Genomic DNA, 16,043 nt, shown 5'->3' with positions numbered 1-16,043 from the left:
CGTATTTTATCTGATGGTGTGTTCAGGACTTAGAAATTCTATTACATTCCCAAAGGAGACAGAGGTGGAAACCTGCATTTTCAGACCCATGTCAATCCCCGAGTCACTGGGTAAAAGGTGTAGCGAGTGTGAGAATGTGTGGATGGATGGAAGGACAGAAAAGAAGAAAGCTCTCATTGCTTTGTTTCTGATCTCCTATATTTCTTTCAAGGAATTACACCCATCCCCTCTCTTGAGCACTGGGTCCTCTGTTTATACAACTGCATGCTTGAATGTGTGATTCAGACCGTTAGTAATACTCAGCAGCGTCAGCAGTGGAAATATGACTCACTGCTGCCACCACCAGGACATCTGAGCACCTACAATCTCTCTCATATTCTGTTTCATGAAACATTTATATGTTTAAAAATTGCCTTTCCTATTCTTTCTTTCTTCGTGAGAGAGGTAGAAAATTATATTATATGTCACTTAGAATTTGCTTCCTTTTGAATATTATTATTTTTTTATAAAAATAGAAAAGTAACACTCAAACATTTTCCAGCATTCAAGACATGTCATACATAGTGAGCGAGCACTTTCAAATTAAGAACATTAGAAAGGCTGCAAACAAAAGAAAGCTATTCAGTCAATATTGTTCATTTGGTAGTTTTGTAGGTAAGTAAAACTAAATTCTCACTTCTTGAGAATGACCTGACAGGGAAACCTTATTCTGTAATAACCATTTCAAATTGTTCATCCTAAACTCTACCATAACGATTTAGTGTGAAACAGTCCCCTGGGTTGACTCTATAAATCCCCATGAGGATTTTATGTTCTTGAATCAAATCTTCTCTTGCTTTCCTTCGTTCTAGACTGCAGACTCTCTCTCATCCTAGCGTTAATCCCGCATCAACAGGGTCCGGTTGTCGGCACGCCCGTCTCCATTTGGTGGTTTGAACCAAATCCTTGAGCTGATGTTGCCTGTCGTCAGGGAGGGAGGGAGAACAAAGTCATGTAGCCCATTCATAGAGGGGATCATTAGGAGGCATGGGAAATTTGGCCAGGATGCCAGGGTTACACCCTTACTCTTTTCGAGAAACACCCTGGGATTTTTAATGACCACAGAGAGTCAGGACCTCGGTTTTACGTATCATCCGAAAGGCGACACTTGTTTACAGTATAGTGTCCCCGTCAGTATACTGGGGCATTAGAACCCACATGGACCACAGGGTGAGCGCCCCCCCTCCTGGCCTCACTAACACCTCTTCCAGCAGCAGCCTTAGTTTTTCCCAGGAGGTCTCTCATCCAGGTACTGACCAGGCTCACACCTGCTTAGCTTCAGTGGATTGCCAATTGTTAGTTGCAGGGTGACATGGCTGCTGGCCTAGAGTGCAGACTGAACTCCTTTAAACTCTCCATGTATGACAAATGAAAGTCCCCCTGAGACTGCAAATTTGCCTTATTGGTCGTTCTAAGTCAGTTTTTTATACTATGAACAAAATAGAAAACAAAATACTCTAAAGTCTTACTATTGTGTTGTACAATGGGAGAATGTTGGAATCTTACTATTATTAATTCCACACTTATTGCTGTAGTCCCAAGTATTCTAAGTTTTTTATTGCTTTCCTGCATTGACTTAGATGTTCATGAATAGTTCACTGCAAACCCGAAACATCCGTGTAGTATGTATTAAGTATCTTTCTACTACCACTGTAGTTAACTTCACACTAACCATTGTTGAATTTCACTTACCAGGTGTCTTCCCAGTCCATATCTTTTCTAAATCTTTTAGCAATTTAATTGCCTCTGTTTCTGTGTTTGCCACTCTCCCTATTTTTCTATCATCTGTAAAATTTTGTTTGCTAAATACGTCAGAATGTAATCATTGAAATAAATCATTAAGGACAACTGGCCTAAAACACATCCCTGCAACCCACCACTGCTTAGATTTGCTCATTTATGGGTTGTGACTCCTAAGAAATCTGTTTTTGAGGGTTACATTCCAGAACCAAGCTGCACACACTTTGCATAATAGGAAATTTACTAAGAATAACAAATGAGAGCAATTGAAAGCAGATAAACTGGATTTACAGCAGGGACACAGGGATCCGATGTCTGACAGGGGGCTTGCTTCTAACTGCTCTGCTCTACTGTTGCTGATATCAACCAATAAACATCACCTGCTGCTACAGTATGAGTATTGTCCTCTCTCTACTTGTGTCAAGCTTTTTATTCATGACAATGAATGGCAATTCATTCATGGCAATATTTTTAAGGGCTTTGTTGAAGAGAATTCCATACTCAGGTTTTAATACTTTACATATAAAAGTCCTCCCTTTCCTAGATTTGTGTTTTGTTTCCAGTTTTTGTTTTAGTTGGCTTGGATTATTGCACACTTCCATTAACTTAGTTAATTCATGACATAGTCTGCAGTTTAGTAATTTGCTTCTCCTTTGACTATACTAGAACTGCCACTAAAATCCCAATGTGCTTAAACCTATTTTCTTATCTTTATGGATATGTTTCTCTGTTGAAAAAGCCTTTTTGAAGTTTTACTTTTTCATTTTTAGTCTCTGAACCTCCTGAACCTGCAGCCCAAAGCAATGGAGACTGAGACTGAGAGCCACTGTGTCTGTACAAACCTCCATTCACTGCCTGCCACTGTGTCAGTTTGGCAGTTGCACAGATAGCAGAAGCCGCTTGCAGGAGGTGTGGGGGAGTGTTGTATTCCATCAGTGGGTCTTGTGGCCTGGGTCTGGTGGTGCTGTGGCCACACTGGGCCCTATCAGTGACAGCGGGCAGGCTGTGGTGGCAGCGCGGTGACTGTGGCTTGTTCTTTACCCACACTTACTAACCAACATGCAAAGTACTGTAAGTGCAGTACCAGGCAGCCTAAGCGACACCCACTGTCAGAACCCAGTACTGCACTGACTGCAGGTTACCTGTTCACCCAGCACCTCGGCCTCACTGAAATGGTTTTCAATAGTTTTCTGCAAGTGCACATTCTGCATTTACTTGTGTTGTTCCAGGAATTAAATACTGTACTAATACAAATAAAGTGTTGTATTCAGCTGTAAACCTTTAACTAACACCCACATTAACTAAGCAGAAGGAGAAAAAAAAGATTTTGACAGACCTTTTTGCTGCAGATTCTGCTTTTCAGCCTGTGCATTAAAACCGACACTGGGACTTCTCCATTCTAATCTTAATACTGAATGAAAACATTCTATTGTCATTTCAGTACTCACAGTAAGACACCACATTCTCCCTCACTGTCAGTCCTGATAATAGTATTACAGTACTGAAATAGTAGTTTCTCTACCTCTGGGCTGTGAAGCCATATGTGGGGCTCAAATTTTTCCCACAACGATGCTGTAAAAACAGCAGAGATCAGTTGTACATTCCTGTAAACAAACCTGGAAACCAGCTATTCCACTGTATAAATATATCTGATCAAAAAATGTTTGTCACACAGACAAACACCGAGTAGGATGAGGAAGGAAGAGAGTGAAAGCTGCTTTCAGGACGTGCATTAGAGAGAGTTAGAGCTGTGAACCAATAACTGCTGCCGGTGTTTTGCCAAATTCAGAAGCCAGACATGGTAACTGCCAATGCAGCTCCTGAGCGGCTGTTGACAGGAAAGAGAGACTAAAGCAGGCCAGGAGTGTCATGAACGGAAGCTTCACAGGGGCCTCCATAACGCTTATCAGTCCCCGGCAACAGCATGCTGTGGTTTCACAGTTTTGCAAGGAACCCTCCCCTCAGGCCCCCCGGCTCCCCTACAGTAACTGTCAGCAATGACACTGAGCTGTGCAGCAAAGCTTCTGCACTAATGCCAGTTTTAATCCTCTTCAGCTACAGAATGCATGCAGAAACCATATTGGCAGCACATTACAGTCCCACTGGATGCACTTCAACTCCATATTGAATCCATAATAAATCCATACCTACTCCATATTGAATCCAGATTCACTCTGAATTTATTCACACATTGAAATATAACCCGATCTAAATCCACCACATTGGTTTGTGTCTAGTATTTCTGTTCTCTCATTTTTACTGTGGTTTTCCATGGCTTACCTTGCTAGATTTATACTTTTTTTTACTAATGTAATCCATGATAATAGCTGAGATATTTCAGTGGTTCAATTAGAAAATTAGTATAATTATTACCACAGCCAAGTGTTGGAAATTGTTTCAAAACATGGTAAAAATGTGGGAATGCCAAAATTTACCTGGAGTGAAAGCAGGCAATTTTAAGTCAAGTTTTATAATCAAGTGTTTCTTTTTAAACAGTCAAGATTCCTTGGGAGTAAGGATAAGAGCTGTCAGAGCATGCTCTCGTTAGGTTTGTGAGGTGGTGGAATGAGTCGAGTGAGCTGTGATTAATGCTGAAACAATGTCACACAAGCAGCTGGATGGTACAATTAGAGATTCCATCCCTGTGACTGGTGAGAAAACTGCTCTAATCACACATGGCCCTGTGGTCCCCTGGACTCTAATTTGTGGTAAACTTCTTTTTGTTTCTTTCATACAGCTTTTGGGGTCAGTACTGCAGCATTTTCTGTTTTTTTCACCCCTTGAATTGATTATGTGAAGAATTGTAGGTCAAACAAAGCAGTACTTAAAGTTTTTTAAACCAGTAATCCAGAGAATGTTTTTTTGTTTTTATAAACTTTGTTTAGCAAGTGCAAGGTTTCATTGAAGTGTAACAATCTTACATTTTTGCACTGTTTTCCTCAATCATTCTACACTGCAAAAGTGAGGAATGACCATCATTCCTCTACGCTGACTTTCTGAATAGTGAGACCCTGTTTCTACTTGCTCAGGTATGTGTACTGAGGGATACAATAACATTTACTCATAAAAATCCTATTCAGTCTTAAAATTAAAAAATCATAAAATTTGGAGACTTAAAAGTGTCCCTAGTTAAACATTCCATAGCATTTTCAGTTTTCCCAATGTAGTCTTAAAAGATTTTTATAATCCTATTATTTTGTTCTTCCATCCATTTTCTAACTGCTTTACCCAATAATGAGTGAAAACTGCTTTACCCAATACAAGATTGCAGGGGAGCCAGAGCCTAACTCTGCAAACAATGGGTGCAAAGCGGGGTGCACCTTTTGTTTATTATTTATTAATAATATGTTTATTATTGCTGTGTTGTGTGCTGTGCTGTGTTAGTGTAACAGTTTTTGTGTGATGTGAACACAATGCTGAACACAATGTTCTGTGGTCCCTTTCAAGTTCAAATTAGGGTCCTGGGATTCCTTTTCTTATTGCTATTGCTATTGCAGATAATTAATGATAACGAATCAGATAACTCATAGGAATAATGAGTGAAAACCTCAAAATTTTCTATTGGACAAACCACACAAAAATTAAATTCAGCAGGAAACCCCATTAAAAATCCTACAGGATTTTTGAACCTTTCCAATTGGCTATTCTTTTGACTTCTGGTTGAAAATCCAGTATGAATCCTAGCACACAAATATTAATTATAATAAAAGTCAGCCATTCTTGCAGTTCATCTAACAGGTTCTGAGAGAAGATCAGTTTTCTGCACCATTGACACCCACTCTTTCTGGGTTTGCTCTTGAGACCCCTGGCTGTAATGTAATACAGAAAGGACTCTCCAGTGGTAGGTGTAAAGTGCAGCACCCTCTCCAGTGAAGTCATGCGTGATGTGCTTTACCCAGTCTATACCAATGGGACATCACACCAATAGCAGTCTGTACCACTGGGCAGACGTTCAGATGAAGAAGTGAAAAATCATATCACTGGTGGAATTAAAGGGGGGGGGGGGGGGGCTTTAGGTGTGCCATGTTGTTTAACCCCGGTGTGGCATTAAGCCAGGACACCAGAGTTAATAAACAACCTATAAATCACAAAGCCTTGAGATCTTCAATGTTCAAGCAGCCAGGACCTTGGATTAATGTCTCATTTTACACAGGTCTTCATACTGAGGTATTGGTTGGTAACTTCTGGTACCAGAGGGGAGAGTGCCACTTACTGGTCCACAAACACCACACACAGGCACATTCTGGTGTTAAATATCCACTGGCAGCAGTCTCGTTTATTCCATTCAATATTCTGAAGAAGTCCAATGACATCCAGCCTTGGCCTCGGTGATAACCATTCCCTTACCATGAATAATTAATAAAACATCTGTATCTTATTTAATACTGTAAAATGCTCACCCTGTCTTCATCTATATCAAGATGTACTACTCTAGTATATTCTGCTAGATAAAATTTAAAAGCATCAGAAATAGAATATAATCTGGTCTGCATCTTCAATAATCTGTACTGTATCCCAGAGACCCCACCAGCCATGTCAGTCCCTGAAATGTGCTGCAGCTGATCTAATAAACTAGTACATCTGCACACACAACATCCCACTCCCCGATTACCTGGAAATGCTTTGCATAACATCATATCAACGATGGCACAGACACAAAGAGTGCGACCACAGGCACAAAGAAATGTTTGTACTTTGAAAAAGCATACAAAGAAAAAAAACAGTCTCACATCTTATCATTGAAAATAAACCTTCATTTAAATGAAACAGAAATGTACTGAAGTCCGTACCAAAGACATAGACAGTCATATACAGTAATAATACTTGTTTAAAGACACAGATTAAAAACAAATGAAACATTTGTTTGTCACAAATGAAACAAAGATTTCAGAGTATTATAAAGAAATGCTATGTTTACTTCCTTGTAATAATACCTTGGGACTGTACTATTTTCATTATGTTAATATCTTTAGTTTTTCCCTGGTTTCTCATACTTTCAACGCAGATCTCATTTACTACATTTGACTATGAAATATGGTTGTAATATATAGCAGGATAATTCCATGGTCCAATATGGTAAAGCACATTGTAAATATTTTGAAAAATTTGAAGAATACAGAAAAAATATGCTATGATAAGTCAATGCTATGTTAAATTCACCTAGATTAACCAAAGGGGCCAATGAGCTTGTATATCAATATACTTTGCAAAAACAAGTAATTTACCAATGCTTCATTTACATAAAACTTATTTTGACAACTCTTGGTGCTACTTTAGACTAGATCAGGGCTATTAGGGTGAGATTGGGAGTTGCAGGAAGAGTCATATTTATTCCTTACAGAAGAAGACACATCTTCCTAGAAAGGTGTAGGTGTGTGGAATAATTTGCCATTCAGGTCTAGGGGCTCACAGCTACTGGGATGCTGAAAGTTACAACATAACAGAGTGATGAGGCTTTCAGATCTTAGCCCTTAGCTAACAGATGAGGAATATAGGCTGAGTAGCATTCTTTTGGCTTGAACTTTTTCTATTTCAAATATCAGAGCATCAGAAAGGTAATGCATGAAAGGAAGCTGTTGACATCATCTTTTTCATTGGATTGCCTGTTAAGGATCTCAGTAATCAACTGTCACAGAGGGGATATTTTAGGGATTAATCTCAGCTCTTGCCACTTGTGCCATCAGGGTGTAACAGGCTCCCTTGGTGGACTTTCATTTCTCCCTGGAGTATGTGCAGCGTAGGCTGGAGTGGCTCGAGTCCAAGATATTCCTGGAAGTGTGTAATGATGTGTTTGGAATGACCAGAGTATCTCTTGACAAACTCAATCCCTCCCTATTAGTGCTGCCGATTCTCTGAAATTCAAGGCCATTGAAACCAGCACAACAGAATTCCCAAATATTTGAGTCCCACCTACAGAATTTCATCATCTGTATGTTACCAGAGCACACACCTCAGCTCATTTGAAGCCCATTCTCTGCTTAATCAAGCCCACATTCCCCTGCTTCAATTCTGGGGGTGTTCAATAAAGCATCACTCCAAGAGAAAAGACATTGCATGATTAATCTAACAACAGCACAGATACATAACCCCATATCCAGTTTAAACAACAGGAAGTTTAAACACAAGTAATGCTTTCTCACTTGGATAGTATTATTACCACCTTGTAACCTCATCTCATCAGATAGAGAAACTATGCAAGGCTGGGACTGTTTATTAATAAAGTTGGAAACCTCTAAGGAAAATCTGGATGTTCTGCATTACAGAACATGGTTGTGTTCTTCTCTCTAAACCAGGATTTCAAACCACTGTCTCAGCATCTGTATCTATCTCAGTATTGTGACTGGGAATACTGTGCTGTAGGAGGTGTCATTTTTCAAATGAGGTCTCAGCTACTTGGTCAATTAAAGATTCCTTTGCACTGTTCACAAAAGTATGGATTTTGACCCTGGTATCCTGAATAAATTCAGGGCTTGTATAATCTGTGCAAAAGTTCCCCCTTAAATCAATTGGTGAAGCAGTTTCTCTACCTGGTCTTCTGGGTGGTGGGGTGATGGTGCAAAATGATTGCCCACCCAGCCAGCTGTTGCACAACTATTGTAGATCACATGGGTCCTCCTCCTATATGTAAAATACTGTGAGATCCTATTGGCACCAAAATTGCTACACACATGCCAGAACACTCCATTCTGACTTTAGTATTGCTACACTTCATTCTTAGCTCTCAATATTGACTAAGCAATACTCCATTCTGACCTTAATTTTAACGCTGAGACACTCTATTATCAAATGAATACTACTACTAATAATAATTAATAATTACTTACACTTATATAGCACTTTTCTGGACACTCCACTCAAAGCTCAAATGGAGATTCCCCTCCACCACCACTAATGTGCAGCATCCACCTGGATGTTACAACGGCAGCCATAGTGCACGCTAATGCTCACCACACATCAGCTATTAGTGGGGAGGAGAGGTGAGTTACGAAGCCAATTCAAAGATGGGGATTATTAGGAAGCCATGATTGATAAGGGCCAATGGTCATTGGCCAGGACGCCAGGGTTACACCCCTACTCTTTTCGAGAATTGCCCTGGGATTTTTAATGACCACAGAGAGTCAGGACCTTGGTTTTACGTCTCATCTGAAGGACAGCGCCTGTTTACAGTACAGAGTCCCCGTCACTATACTGGGGCATAAGGACCCACATGGACCACAGGGTGAGCACCCCCTGCTGGTCCCACTAACACCACTTATAGCAGCAACCTTAGTTTTTCCCAGGAGGTCTCCCATCCAGGTATTGACCAGGCTCATACCTGCTTAGCTTCAGTAGGCTGCCAGTTGTGAGTTGCAGGGTGAAATGGCTGGTGGCTAATACCGTCATTAGAATACTGTCACTAGAATGCCATTCTCATTTTTCCCCAACTCAGATACACTTCCTTGTCAGGCATAAGCACTGGCTCTGTTCTTTTTTCTTTCTTGTGATACACTACATTCTCAGCTCCCAAAAATGAGTGTTAAAATTTTCACTATGTGTTCTCTCCAGTGCTGTCCTGCTCTTGAATAATGAAGATTAAATACTCCTGGCTGCAGATTACATCCTGAGAGGCAGTGCTCAATATTACAGAACGGTGTAAGAGTCATTGCATTCAATACAAAGAGTCCTCGGTGTCAGCAAGTTACAGTAAGGCATCCCTGGAACCTGAGCAGCAGAAAATCCAATAGATAAGGACACTGTGCTGTGGTCCTTGAGACAGGAAACTCAATAAAGGAACTCAGCACTGCCAGCTGAAAACTGACATGCTTACAGTAAGTTAGGTTAGCCAATAGAGATCTATACCTCTTCTCAAGGAGCAAGTTTGAGAAATAGGGCCCAGGGCCAGCATGCGCCAGAGATTATAATGATTTGGGCATGTGGGGTGGCAGGATTGGAGTTAGAGGCCTCCCACCACAAGAAACAAGGGTCAACAGTGAACCTATTATGACTCCACACTCTCAGCTTGCCTTTTTTCATCAATGAGGTAACTTCTTCAATCCTTCATCACAAACATGGTTATGTACTGCATTGCTGTGATAGAAATGAGATACTGTATCAAAGACTGGATTCTGTGTTCTGCTGCTACAGTGGAAACCACAGTTGTTAAGATACCTGACCTGAGCTACAACCTTCATCTTAACTTCACAGCATACATTTCTTTCATTTGAACAGTAAATTGAGCTTGAACAAAATGCACAAACTAAAATTAATTCAGTCTTTAGAAGCTGACCTCTAGCAGAACTATAGGACAAGGACAGAAAGGATGAGGTTTTTGCTGAAGAATAGAACTAACTAGAGGGAAGAAAAAGTTTGATGATTTCCAAAAAATCTTGCATTGACTGACTAATTCTTACAGCTAGAGCAGTAGTTGATAGTAACAGTTAAAAGTAAACACACCCAAAACTCCTTTGATCATGTTTTGTACAAAAATGTGTTGGCTATATGAGGCAATGTCAAATATTTTACTTTATTCAGCTTTGAAGGGGCTATGAAAGGGGTACGGGAGTATTTGTGCATCTTAAAAACAGGAGAATCTCTCTGGACTTCCTGGGCAGTGAATGTAAGTGAGCCCCTGGCTCAGCACGATACACTAGGCCCATATCCTTTGTGGTCTACCACACTCAAATTAATATATGAGCTTTCTGACACCACAGACAGAAAGGAATTTTTTCTACCAAAAAGTTTTGAAAGTGTTTCTTTCTAAATCTAAAAACAAGAGTTATGGGCTTCCTTCTGAAAGTGCTGCTTGGGGTGATAACGTCGAATCTCTAGGGACAGCCGGATTAGTCTGTCCTTCCTCGTCCATCCGTTTGCTGAATGCAAAGAGAGGACCGTAAATTTGAACGACATTTTGTGGATCAAAAAGAAAGAAATCTGAATAAAATTCACCCTTTGTGGACGTTCCTAAATAAACACTGGATAAATATATTGAACAGAGAACAATTATTCCAAGAGTTGATTATTTTCATAGCTGCTAGGGTTGCAAGTGTTCCCTAGTGATCTGGGTGACTTGGTTTCAACAAGGAAACAGCAGCTGAACTGATATGCAAGGGGAAAATGTTAATTACTTTGCTATGTCCAGAGAACTGCTGACCAGCATCTCCAGCACAGGACAAACTAGACCTGGCCCAGCTTTCCAGCATTCCTCACAACATGTTGGGGCATGAGGAAATGGAGACCAGCCTAGCTTGGTTAGCTAATGGAGTTCAGAAATGGAATACCAAAGTGGGTTCTACATGCAAGATGTCTCCTTGAAAAATGCTGTCAAATCATTTAGGTCTTTGCAGCTCATTGTTCATTGATAGTCTTGGATCACTTTTAGTTTCAAACCATATGAATACTGACACATGTTTATTTCAGACAAATACTGCAGACATCATTCTAGAAACAGAGGATTCTAACAGGTGGTTTCAGGACACAATTAACAAGCTGTACTCAATGTGAGTAAGAAGTAGATGCTTGCACAATCAAGGATCACAATCAACTGTGAGCAGGACCATGACACTATAATCAAAAGGCTGACTTTATGCATGGAAGATATTATAGAAATAATCATCTACCAAATCTGAGGGAATTGTAGCAAAATATAAATCAGCTAAATGTATAAAATAAGACTGTTGTGGGTAACATCACTGACCAAATCTGTTGAGTAGTTTTCATATTCTCCTTGGTGTGGTACTGGTTTTGAAGCAGTGTATTATTGGGTGAATCAGGCTCTTGGAGATCTACCTTTGATGACAATTCCAAGACAGTATCTAACTCAACAGGTGTCTACATATCACTCCAGGCAAGCCATGAAACTTCTCAAGTGCTACATGAGAGGACTAGTCACTCTGTAAATGAGCTGTAACACCTCAGCAATTTAGCCAGTGAATGTGAGCCTTATTCTGTTTTTGTTCCTCAGGCTGCATGTTTTTTTTTTACAAAATTAAAGCTTTTTATCCACAATATTCCTGGCTCTGCATTCTCATGGCCCTGCAACAATATCAATGCTGTACTTTTCACCTACACATACAAGTCCAGAAGATGAATGCAGCTGTGTTTTACAGATCGATGCCTCCTCAGCACAGGAAAAAAGTGCCACATTGCATTACAAACAAGGAGGGCACTAATTAACACCCTGCTTTTGTTTTTTATGCTGGTGCCTATTTCCCTCTGTGGCCATAGTTGTCATTCTCTCTGTGTTGCATTTTGTATGATGGGTCATTAAGCTTCAAATGAGTTCATACTATTTCTTTTGCACCCTTGTATATCCCAGTTACTTCTGCACTGTGATGCTCTTCACAATGCACTGCTATTTTCCTTTGATTTAGCTCAGCCTTCTTACTCACAGAACAGTCAAATGGCTGCATGGGAAACTTAGCATTGTCTCAAGTGTAAATGTAATCTGAACTGAGGTATACTATTAGCATGAAACAATGTGACTTTAAGACTGCGGATCATAGCCTTTATAGGCCTAAACTGTATCTTGGAGGAAAGTAGAGAATACACTGGCATTTTAAAACAAATTGTGTGTGGAGATCTAAGACGTGCATAGTAGGAGCAATGTTTGTCAGACTGTGCTCATCTTTTACCCCTGCTCCTTGTAGTAGAGGGAAGAGGCAAGTAAAAATGCTTTACCAGTGCCCTGTAGCCTGAGCCCGGTGAGCAGAACTCTATGTTCTCTGTGGCAGGATATTGACACACCAGCACACAAAATGACACCATCCACACTCCATCTGGACACTCCAAAAACAGAGCAAATGTATTCGAAGCAGTGACAGAAATAACCAAACAACAAATGCTAAGAATCTTTACAAGCCTTTTCCCAACTCCAGCATGCAGTTTATTCCACGTTTTCCATATTAAACGTAGCTGAGATTCACAAACTGCATAATATTTTTTACCTTCATTTTCCACACTTGCAGAGTGGGCACCTTTAATTATGCATTTGACACCAAAAAACGATGTATAAATTAAGCTCAGGAGCAAAAATGGTGTGCTGATGCTTTGTGTTAAAGCACACATTGTGTCTTCTGTAAGATCTCTGTAAGTCAATTTTGGTTTTCCTCAACAGCCTCTGAACAGCTTGATTAATTTCCTGTGCAAAACACAGTTAAAAGTGTGAAATAAACAAGCTAGAATAAAAAAAAAGTGTAAACACTGAAGTGTTTGAACATGTACTTGTCTTTTAACTTTTTCTATAGAGAAATACAAAGTCTGCTACAATTCAGATGAAAGGTGACTCTGAAGCAATGAACAACAGTGTTAGCATAGGTAGGGTGGGTAGAAGGTACTCTAGGTACCGTAGGTATGAGTATTTGGTATAATACACAAATGCAGAACTTGGAGAAGCCCTGTGCTCCCAAACTGCAAAATATTCAAAAATGCTGACTGTGCAAGGCTGTTAGCTTTGTTTTGTTTTTGTTTTTTAAATAGAGAGACCAAGCAATTCAGAGGTGTACGAGACAACTTGAATAGTTTCCTTGATGCGCATTTTCAGATTTTTGTATTAAAACGTGTCTTCCGCATGTTTTACTGTGCATTTCTTTAATAAGAATAAGAATTATTATTAGTTCAGGTGGGTAGCTGCATCGGCATGCGTAGGCTGCAAAGGAACAAGTAATAGGTTTATTCCATGCTGAAAAAAAGAAGAAAGAAAACACAACGTTTCGGCCGTGGGGCCATTTTCAGGTGTGAGAATTATTATTATTATTTGTGCATTTGTTACAGTGGATGTTTACATTTGTACTTCATTTTTCCACTGGGTATGATAGTGGGGTTTTAACTAACTGTAAACATAGACTATGAACTGGAGATAAACAGCTCCACTCCACTGCAAATTAAGTTAATTATTGTAAGGTATGTTGTAACAAATGACTTGGACATAATTTTACTTACCCTTTCTCTCAGGGTAAAAGAAAATCCTATATTCAGACCTTGAAAACAGAGGTCTTTTGGGGTGTGAGGGACACCAGCAATTGCGATCCAGAAGCAAAGATACTTTTCATCGGGACTTCCCTGGTCCCTCATTCTGTACTAGAACTAGAAATAAATTGACCATCAGTCTTCAAATAAGTGGAAACGTGACTTTTTTTCTAATCCTGAGAACGGGTAAGACTCTCTTCTAGGAAAATATAATCACATAGCTGAATTTAACTCTGGTTTGTTTTTCTTACCCCTCTTCCTTCTCTCTAACAGTGTTGCATGCCTATTTATTACATTTTCAAACTAGCAAACCACAGTCATATCAATCTCACACAGCTGGCACATTGTGGTAATTTTTCTATCGGTCTACAACTTGGGAATTTAATTTTGCACACGTGTTTTTGTTTCTTCAGGAGAAATTCCATTTCAATTGTTCTAAATATGAATAATTCCAAATTTCAGTCCAGTGTCAATCTAGATTATTCTCGATTCTCATGAAAAGACATTTGTATAAAGATGCATCTGAGGCAGCAGCACAGCCCCAACAATTTACAAAACTGCTTCCAGGGAGGCAGATAGAGCACACCTTAGCCAGGAAATGAGAGAGGAAGATACTCCCTTGAAATGCAGATGAACATGAATTTTTTTTTTGCAGAAACATGCATACCTTGCAATTCTGTGGAATAGAGCTGTGTAGACCTAATTTTCTTAGAAACAGTCTCTAATGCTCCTCAATGTTCCTTTGTGGTCCCCCGTAAGAATCCCTGTTCTACTGTTTGCAGCACACAGCAGAAGCTCATATGCTTTGAAAGCAAAATAATGGTTGATTCTTCAAGTTTACTACACAATGTGCATTAGTACCAGGGATCAGACCAAGGTGCCACAACACATACTCTGTAATTCATTCTTCTAGTACTATGATTGAACTTCCACAACCCTGTTCCCGTGAAAACTGTAGTAAAGACTAAAACGAAAAACAAATGAGTCTAATGACTTCGTGTTCAGGACTGTCATATCAACATAAAAAAACAAGAGTATTTAATTATTTTATTAGACAATTCCTCAATCAGACCTGCAATGAGCTGGACCCAGAGACAAAACCAGACACTGAAATTTCCTAGGACTGCTTTAGTGATTTCCCCTGAAGCTTTGCTGACAAAGTTTGGTGGAAGGTCACCAGTCTGGCAGGCTGAGCCCTGCCCCAGACAGGGCAGTCAGACTTTGCCAATGCAGCTCTCAGCCTGCTCTAGTTTGGATGGAGGTTAGAAAGAGCTCCTACCCACATACCCACAAAGCTGTGGTTTCCACAAGAGTCAATCAGCCACAGGATTTCAGAAGACTCCAGCCACAGGACCCAGCACATATAAATAAATAAATCTGCAGCCCTGCTTTCCAATGCACTCCCCTACACAGACCCTTTGCCCAGACTGAACCCCCTTTGCCAACACCCCAGTCTGCATGAATGCTGTCTGAGGTCTGCACGCCCCCAACACTCACCCCTCACGAAGCATGACTGGTATGAAGGAAATGACTCAAAGATGCTGTTGGAGGCCATGGCTTCCTTGCAACAAAGTGACAGCCTGCACGCTTGTGCTCGCAAAAAGAGAACCGCTGTCGCTTTTCTGAAGCCAGTGAGTGCCTTTGTTTTTAAATCCACTCTGAGCTCTCCTTGGTCTGCAAAGGGAAATAAAAAAATAATGTTCAAGAATTAAACGAAACACATTTTCTGCACTCATCGTCTGACCAACATCCACTCAACCACAACCAAATTCTGTTCACCTCTATGCATCCTCCCCCCACACTCCTCACCATCCCAGTCTTACAACACACTGGACACCTACATTTAACTTGCCGCTTCTCCAGAAAAGAGACCCCCATAGGGCTTTGGGATGGCATTCCCCTTGCACTATAGACAGGGCGGTGGAAGGTGGTGGACAGGCTGCGGTTTACTGATGCTTACCCTTGCGCAAAAGACAACAGCACTTGAGCAAAAAAGTCGTTGTGGTTTCAGCAATCCGGGTGATTCGCACTGAGATCAACGAGCACACCACTCCCCCCTCCTCCCCCTCTCTCTTTCTTTTTCTTTCTCTCTCTCTTGCACTGCCGTGACTGCTCCCAGCCTGGGTTTGTGGTTGTGTGGTGGCCCACAGACAGCTTCACATAACCCCAATTACAAATTTAACTGTTCCTTTCCGAAAACCTCAGCCAATTGGGTAGGGCCTGTCACGTGATATGGTGATGTACAGGATTTCTTTTTTTTAATCTGGTATCGTGGCTTTGCCTTTCCCACTCCACCTGCCCTCCCCTTTAGTTCAGTGAGG

At 40.5% G+C, this 16,043-nt stretch overlaps 1 protein-coding gene across 3 annotated transcripts in view; it reads right to left on the bottom strand.

Annotated features, from left to right (window-relative positions):
- Positions 1 to 15,835, bottom strand: part of runx1 (RUNX family transcription factor 1) — a 69,491-nt gene extending 53,656 nt beyond the window's left edge. For 2 of the 3 annotated variants that reach the window (XM_015361821.2, XM_015361823.2), the window contains exons 1-2: positions 15,564 to 15,647; positions 15,220 to 15,396 (exon numbers count right to left, since the gene is read on the bottom strand). In XM_015361821.2, the coding sequence (XP_015217307.1) occupies positions 15,220 to 15,396; positions 15,564 to 15,618 (232 nt within the window). In that variant the 5' untranslated portion in view covers positions 15,619 to 15,647. Of the gene's footprint in view, positions 1 to 15,219; positions 15,397 to 15,563; positions 15,648 to 15,682 lie in introns of those variants that run through there. The other variant, XM_015361822.2, reaches the window with a different exon arrangement.
- Between the last annotated feature and the right edge of the window lie 208 nt (positions 15,836 to 16,043).

Source organism: Lepisosteus oculatus, chromosome 13, assembly GCF_040954835.1.
Source record: "Lepisosteus oculatus isolate fLepOcu1 chromosome 13, fLepOcu1.hap2, whole genome shotgun sequence".
In the NCBI taxonomy this organism is placed as follows: domain Eukaryota; kingdom Metazoa; phylum Chordata; class Actinopteri; order Semionotiformes; family Lepisosteidae; genus Lepisosteus; species Lepisosteus oculatus.
This window is presented reverse-complemented; position numbering and strand designations above follow the sequence as displayed.